Here is an 8,578-nt window from a genome sequence, read left to right on the forward strand (position 1 = left end):
TGACCGCCGGTTGTCCCCACAGGTGGGCGGCAGGATCGCCGACAGGGTGTTCGACATCACCAGGTGAGCCCCGCGCGGGGCCGGAGCCCTGCCCTGCGCTGCCCTGCGCTGCCCCGGGAAAGGACGGTGAGGCCTTTAGGAGTTAGCAGTTGTCAAACGTAATATAGGCTAAAACTTCAAATGCTTTCGAGTCTTGATAGTGTTCTGTGTTATTAATCTTGCCCTTTAGAACGTTTCCTCTTGCTTTGGATGTTGGCTCTGGAAGAGGTTACATAGCTCAGCATTTAACCAAGGTACTGACTCTTCATGCTTAAAAGGACTTAAAGGGAGTGCATGCTTATTTCTCTGGTTTTAAATAGTGCTCGGTTATGACTTAAAACAAACTTCTGGGTCTTGATGAGGTAAGTCTTCCCCTCTCTCTCCCTCATACCTGTAGCTGTATTCCAAAGCTATGTGTTGTGCAGGCTATTATGTATTTATTGTCACTGAAAACTGGGCAAGTGATAGAACAAGGGAGGGTCTCTGTTGTATGATACTTAATTTTTACTCTGGAGTAGGAATGTGCATATTTTCCAGTCAATCACTGTTAGTTGATTATGTTAGTTAGTTGATTGATGTTAGTTAGGACACAGTTAGTTGTATAATGGAAGCTTTTAAGCTGTGAACAGGTTACCCTTCATGAACCACACTGTAAGTAAAGGTACTTTCTTGCCTGTCAATCTGTTGTTGATATTTAACTGAACTTATGCTTGAAAACACAGAATGTTCTCTGTTACCACTTCTGCCTCAGCTGCTCTCCCTGGGAGCAAGTAGCATTTTGTGGGGAAAAGTGCTTTCTGCTTTCTATCAAGTTTTTAACAGGAGTTGGAAAAGACTCCTTCTAATTTATTATGAATAAATATAAGCATTCTAAAAAATTACTTAGGACAACTCACAAAACAATTTAAGTACTTAATAGACTTTCAAAATTTTGTTTCAGCAAACAGTCGAAAAACTTGTCCAAGTTGATATCGCAGAGAATGCTTTAGTAAGTAGCTTTTTCAATGCTGAAGTGCCTTAATTCTGTAACACAGGAAAGAAAATTAAGTGAGTTTCTGATTTGTTTTTCTTCCAATGTTAGAAAAATGCCGTGGAATCTGAAATCCCTACAGTCAGTGTTGTAGCTGATGAGGAATTCCTTCCTTTCAGAGAAGACACATTTGATCTTGTTGTAAGCAGCTTAAGGTATGCATTAATAATTATTTTGTTTTGTTAAAGGAGTTAAACAATGTTATCTTTAAGAAAATAGACCAAAAAATATTAATAGTCTATTAAACAGCAATAGTAATTGTATTTATAAACATGAGAATGCATGAGGGAAAAGTGCTGTCCTGGTGGCTGTTTTGTTTGTTTTACTTCAAAACACTTGTAACTTTCCTTTTTCCTGCATTTTGACAAACTAGTCTTCAGGACTGGCATCTCTTCTTAAAAAAAAAGAAAAAGGCAAGAGAAAAAGGAAAGGTATTTGTAAGAACTTTTGTTCTTGTTTAGTATCACTTTCAGGCAGGCATTCCAGAACTGTTACATCTTGAGAAATTAGTTTGTGGCTTTGGTTTCTGAAACTTACTTAGTTAATGAAACATTCTTTCCATTCTCCCTACATTTTATTTAGTGTGCCATTATGAAATGTATGCTTCTGTCATTTCAGTTTACATTGGGTGAATGACCTTCCTAAAGCCTTTAAAGAGGTAAGAAACTGAGTTTTAATACTCAAAATCAACACTTGCCACGACTTGTATTCAGAGCATTCTCTATTTCTCTAAATTTCTTTATATAAGAGGCGTAGAAATACCTTATGTTGCACACAAGTATTTTTGCAATATTTTTGGCAGTTTGAGAAGCATCAGTTGATACTGATTTAGTGTCTCATTACAGAGTCATTAACAGTGCTATTCTGTCACCTGTTGGTAGGAGCAGGAGTACCCTACTGTTATGAAAATAAAAATAAATTTGAATGCCTTCAGCACTTTAAAATAAATACTTGGAAAGAAATATGTTTTGTTTAAGTGTTCTATGGAGTGTCAAATATTTTTACCCCCATAGTAAATGTAACTGGCACATAATGTTCCACAAAGGGGGACGGAACTGGGTTTCTTGGCCAACTTTCATCATGGGAGCTCATTTCCTGTGCTGGTACCACTGGTTTTAACTACCTACCTTTAACTGCTTCATTTTCTTAGCTGTCAATTAAAGGCTTCTTTACTAGCACAGTAAAGGTAGCTTGATTAATTCTTAATTAAATAAACAACTGAAAATATTTTTGTTTTGGCACAGTTGGAAGCTATTGTGGCCCTGTTAGCCTTACTATCTAATAAGGCTCTTCTGGATACCTAAGCCAGGGATCATTCCCAATTCTTAAGGAAAAATGAAAGCATGACTTGGCTCTTTACTAGGGGAGGGGCTAGGACTTACAGGACAAAAAAGCAGCTTTTCAGCCTTGGTGTCTGAGTCACAGTATTGCTGTTCTCACTAGATAAAAATAACTAAATGTAGACACAGTAAAAATTGTATTACTGTACTGTTGCTCAGAAGGGCACAGATCACTACTGGAAACAAAAGCCTCCATTTCTCTTAAATCAAGCCATTAAGAAGTATGTTTACTGCCCTCATTTGAGAAGGTTTTGCTTACTTTTAACTATCTTAAATTTATCCTGTTTTCAGAAGTAATGTAATTGAGAATATTGTTTTAAGAGTATCCTGCTAAAAAGTTTTACCCTCAATTTCTTCAGTTATTCTGTGTTTCCTGACTGTAAGTGTAATTTCTGGGGTAATTTCTGTCCTAAGGAAAAATAGTCTCTCTTCAGACAGATGATTCATTTGCAGTGTTACCAGAAGCTGTGGCACAATTTGCTCTGTAGGGTACAGTCAATATTAAAAATCCATTAGAACTATTACAACAATTGCTTTTGAGTTAATTAAGAAGTCCTAAGAACATCTCAGCTACACAGACTTAATGCTAAAAGCCCTGAAATTTTTATTTCTGTGTTGTAGATTCACCAAGTTCTGAAGCCAGATGGAGTGTTCATTGGAGCAATGTTTGGGGGAGACACTCTGTATGAGCTTCGCTGCTCTTTGCAGCTGGCAGAGTTGGAGAGAGAAGGAGGATTTTCTCCTCATGTCTCGCCATTCACTGCTGTTGCTGATCTGGGACATTTGCTGGCCAGAGCTGGCTTTAACACCCTGACTGTGGTAAGAGAACAATCAGAACAATCCAGACCATCAGAGCTGCTGGAATATAAAAATTACTGTTTACTAATGCATTACTAGCGTACTACTTCCTTCTGCCTGTTGTGCACCTTGCTGAATTAGCTTCTGAAGTAGCTTAGGCTGCTGCTGTTCTTGGCTTCATGGTGATTAATGGAACCAACTGAAGTGTATCTTTGGCTCATGGCCCAGTAGAATTTGGATCATCTTCTTGGAGAAATGTCAGACAATGTTAGACCAGCTTGAAAAAACCTTTCGACACTTGCTGTTTCTTCTAAAACCAGGAAGAAAATAACGGCATTTCAATTAAACTTTGATTGCATTTGTGCTACTAAGCCAAACTCTTTAGAAATGTTAAGACAGTATGTTCTTTTGAGAAATACATGGTTTGAGCAGAAGCAGCGGGTGAATTGAATCATGGAATGGTTTGGGTTGGAAAGGACCCTGAAGATTATCCAGTTCCAAACCCCCTGCCATGGGCAGGGAGTAGTCCATTAGCAGCTCTGAAGACTGACAATGCTACTGGTTTAGCTTGCTATGTTCTAAAACTGAGCTTCTGCGTTCTTTTAGGATACTGATGAAATTCAAGTCAACTACCCAGGGTTGTTTGAGGTTATGGAAGACTTGCAAGGCAAGTATATCCTTCGTGGAAATGTACATGTTTTCTGTATCAGTGATGCAGACACAGAAGAGTTTGACTTTGTGTTTCATAACTCCAAATCATAGAATGCTGTGGTTTGGAAAGGAACTTTAAAAGCCGTCGAGTCTGACCCCACTGCAGTGAGCAGGGACATCTTGAACTAGACCAGGTTGCTCAGTGCCCTATCCAGCCTGGCCTTGAATGTTTCCAGGGATGAGGCATTCACCACCTCTCAGGGAAACCTGTGCTAGTGTTTCAATACCCTCATTGAAAAAACTTCCTTAGAAAACTACAACTAAATAACTAAAACTTACTGTAACAGTGGAAGCTTTAGGTTTTTTTCCTGCTCTCTTGTGAGTCAGGAGATTATGCCTGTCATCAGATTTGTATTGGGAAGCAGAAGTCAAAGGTTTGCTACTTTGTGGCCTGCTACGGATTTTCCGTTTCCCTTGGATGCCCTTTCTGTGTGAACCTGTTCAGTGTAAGCTGCAGAAAAGCCCTGAAAGGGAGACAGAAGCCTATATCCCACAAGCTAACCTTTGCTGTGAGCCTCCCTAATTACCAGGGCATCCAGCAAACTGCTTTGGAATGAGGATTAATAGTTCCTCGATTTGAAGTCTGCTGAGGAACAACAAACAATTGAGCAACGATTTTGTTCGTACTCTGAGTGCATTTGTCATGGGTTGTAAAGCAGTGACTTGTGTGCAGTTAACTGTTACTGACAGCAACTCTGGATCAGCTGCCGTTTGGAGTAACTGCTTAGTGAAAGTGCAACGTTATTCTAAGCAGAAACATTCAGATGCAGTAAGTGATTAAAAAGATTAGAATTGTGGTTATTTTATTTTGTATTTAAAAGCTCTTGGGATAATAATTTTGGTGCTTATCTAGTATAAAAATACTTAGGAGCAATGTGTCTGAATAAACACTTTGTACTCAAATTAATTATACTAGAAAGCTTAAATGTTTGAAGACTCAGGGTAGAGATACAGTAATTTGAAATCATTCCTAGCAATGCAAACTGTAAATTGCAAAGCATTGGCAGTAAAAGTTTTGGATTCTTCCAGGTAAGAAACTCACCCAGTTACTTGCTGTATGTTCTCTCCTACAGTGAGATGCAGAGGATTCTGTAGTTAGTTTGATTTAGTAAGAATCTGTCATTAGTGCATGACACTTAACTCATGGTATATGCTATATCTTCTTTTTCTTAAAGCTGAAACATATTTTTAGGTATGGGGGAGAGTAATTGCTCTTGGAATAGAAAACCTCTGCTACACAGGGAGACAATGTTGGCAGCTGCTGCAATATACCGAGGTCAGTATTTGAGAGGTAATGAGTTTGTCTGAAATGACTTTAAGAATGCTTTTTCTGTTTTTTTTTCCTCTGACCTTTGTGTAAAAAAAAACAAAACCAAAACCCCACACACTTTTTGGACCAGAACAAAATAGTATTATCATAAGTTATTTTTAACCTTAATTATAATGACAGGATTTGAACTATGTAGATGCACCAGTATGAGATATTTTTATTGTCCCAAATCTTTCACCGAGAGTCATGATGATGAATATGTCACACTTAGTTCTAATGTTCTGAGAACTAAGTTTTTCTTAGAACTGATGTTCTGAGTACCTTTTTTTTTTTTTCTCTCCCTTCCTGCCCTGACAGAAATGTATGGGAATAGTGATGGCTCAGTACCTGCCACGTTTCAGATCTACTACATGATTGGCTGGAAATTCCATGAGTCACAGGTAATGTGAAGCTCAACTATTTTATATTTGAAGGTACATTTTAAATTACTGATGCTTTAAAAGCATTTTGCAAAACATTTAAAATTAGCCCTATCTATATTTATGTTTTTCTTCTATTTGTTTCCTTAGCCAAGACCAGCCCAGAGAGGTTCTGCAACAGTTTCATTTGGAGATCTGGGAAAAATAGAAGGAATTCTTTCAAGAGGAAAAAAATAGTTCTTCATCAGGAATAACTGTCTTGAAGCTTCTATGAAACTTCTCATTGCAATAGACTTCACTTGTGCTTATTTAGTGATGACATTCTGAAATGATCATGTACACATAGCAGGGATGTTGGTTTTGTACTGTCTATGCCACAGCATCAGCTGTGTTAAAATCATGTTCATTTTGTTTCTAGAGGAATATTTGAGCACTTTTTTAAGTGAATACATGCTCTGCCAACTTTTGATTAAATTACTGTTTTGAAAAGTAATGCCTTTTCCAGCATTTCAGTATCACACACTACTCCAGGTATGATTTGCGAGTCTTGAGTGTATCTCACCCTGCCTTATATTTTAATTATCCCTCAAGGATGGTAAATCATAATAAAGAATGGTTTATTGTAAAAGTAAATGATGGTGGCAGGTGTATTTATAAGATACCCTATAAGAGAAAATACCAGCAAATATGAAGATCTAAATTATTGTGGATTTTGTGGGTTGGAGATTATGGCTAAAACGTTACTGTCAATGTTGTTTGGGATTTGAATAATTAAAGGTGATATTTTTGATAAATAGTAGTTAAAAATTACATTTACTTTATGCTTTTCTACCATCGGAGACTGAACAGCAAGAAGTGTCATTTGCTCTTTTGCTGTGACATGGAGCTATGACTTTTCCTGCCTGTAACTGCATTACCAAAAGTTGATATGAATTAAAATAGGCCCTTTAACCTGAGATATTTAGAAAAAATACCCACCCAGAGATTTCACTTGATTTTAGCACAGATAGAGATGGGTAGAAAGGAAAAGGATGAAGAATATATCATCAAATACACAGTTCAGTCGGTTTTAATGTAGTATCTGTGTGGTGTGTCAGTGATCGCGGAACAGAACCTCTTTTAGGCTTTTTTTTTCCTGGGCTTTTTTTAAGATTATCCAGCAGGTGGAGTGTGACAAAACTTGTGTCAGTCACAACAGGCCAGGTAGGCAGAAACCTTCATGTCTGTGAGGTCCTACTTTGGGGGTTTATTTTACTCACCAGGCTTTGATTGGGATAAGAAATGGGCAGAAAAGATGCAAAACATGATGATAAGGAGGGCAGGAATATTCTGCCCTGCTCTTGCTTGTAAGCCTAATCCATAATTTTTCAGGGGGAATGAGTTCATTTTTTGTTTTCCTTAGAACAGTAAACCTGGAAAAAGGGGGAGAGGCTGCAAATGGTCTGATAACCTTTATAGCCCTCTAAAGACTAAATCTAAAACGAGCTTGTTTCTGTGAAAGCCTCTATTTTTCATACTACATTAGTGGCCTTAACATAAGATCCTGCTGCTCTCTACAGATCTTCTCTGGCTTAAATAAAATTCACTTATTTCTGGGGACTTCTTTTTAGTTTCCCAAATGTAGGTTTCAGTGAAGTTATGTGTCAAATTAATATAACTTCATACATTTCTGCTTTAGTAGGTTAATTTCTAGTCACTTGAGCTGGTGGTTGTGACTCAGATGTGTTAAGGGAATGAGGAGGTGGAATGTGCCTGGTAAATGTTAATTGGAGAAGTGCTCCTACTGTGCTCGTTTGAAGTGCTCAGTGAAGTTGTGGAGGAAAGGAAGGATTTCCAGTTCTGTGATTCCATATTTCATGGATGGAACATGTAAACAGTGAAGCAGGTAAGAATGTGATTTGGTGATGAGGAAATGTACCTTGTGAGCTGAGAGAAATAGATGAGTAGTTTTCCTCCTAGCACTTGGGGAAGAAAAAAGTTTAGATAAACCACTAATTTGGAAAATTTAAAAGCGAGAAGTAATAAATATGGCATTGGAGCAGTGTTGGTTGGAATTAGGGAGTGTGTAACTGACAGGCAAGGTGTTCATTTCCCTGGCTGACTACATTTCTGTAACTGCCTTTTGTGTGTATTTTTCACTGCAGTTTTCTTCTCTAGTATATATTCATGGAATTCTAGGTTACTGTGGTTTCTACTAGTCAATTGAATGAACAGCTTTGAACACACTTGGTTTACTATGAACAGATGCTTTTGTCACATAAGGCTCTGTTATATTTTAATTCTCTTTTTCAGATTTAAGTCTTTATGGGTTTCTAAAATTGTAATGAAGAATGTGGTTGCCAGTTGCTAGCCTAGAAATTATTTTAAGTGCACGTTCAGAATCATCTTTTACAGAGTAAGTAACTTATAAAAAGTAGTTGCTAAGGTGACATAATGTCTCTTGTAGGCTTAGTTAATTTTAAAGGTCTTTATGCATAATACAGAATGGGTTTTCTCCCGATTACAGAATAATAAAAACAGAATCTGGGGAGATAATTATTTTGACCAATCAAAAGTTAGGAGCCCATAAATAAAGTTTAGTAGAAGCATGTTTGCACTTAATGAACATGAGTATTTTTATTTTAGGGTCTGAGTCAGAGATCAATGAGCATGCTTCGTTTGTGTCTTTGATTACAAGATCTGTCAATGTAGAGTTTTATGCAAGTCTGTTGAGGATATATGCTCTCAAAAGACTAAGAATCTGTCACGTTAAAACATCTGAAAGGATTCTTCATTACCTCTAATTTGTAAAAGTGTCATCAGCAGAAGTAGAGAAGTGAACCATACAAAATTAGATTTAACTATTTTTTACTCTGCTTAAAGAAGAAATAAATATGAATGATGCTCTTTTAATGTTGTGTAGAAAAACTAAGAGCTAACACTGAACCTTGACGGTGGCAGAGGGAGAAACACACCAAGCTTTCATATGGTG

General features: G+C 37.4%; 1 protein-coding gene across 1 annotated transcript; it reads left to right on the forward strand.

The window, feature by feature from the left end:
• Positions 1-7: 7 nt before the first annotated feature.
• On the forward strand, positions 8-5,844 carry NDUFAF5 (NADH dehydrogenase (ubiquinone) complex I, assembly factor 5; the record flags this gene model as incomplete). Its single annotated transcript, XM_009072199.1, has 10 exons — positions 8-63; positions 230-293; positions 980-1,027; positions 1,121-1,224; positions 1,688-1,727; positions 3,031-3,228; positions 3,814-3,874; positions 5,111-5,194; positions 5,546-5,628; positions 5,758-5,844. Coding segments are annotated over 10 exons (825 nt in total), but the record flags the coding sequence as incomplete, so codon positions are not given.
• Between the last annotated feature and the right edge of the window lie 2,734 nt (positions 5,845-8,578).

This window comes from Acanthisitta chloris, unplaced genomic scaffold, assembly GCF_000695815.1.
Source record: "Acanthisitta chloris isolate BGI_N310 unplaced genomic scaffold, ASM69581v1 scaffold11223, whole genome shotgun sequence".
Lineage (NCBI taxonomy): Eukaryota > Metazoa > Chordata > Aves > Passeriformes > Acanthisittidae > Acanthisitta > Acanthisitta chloris.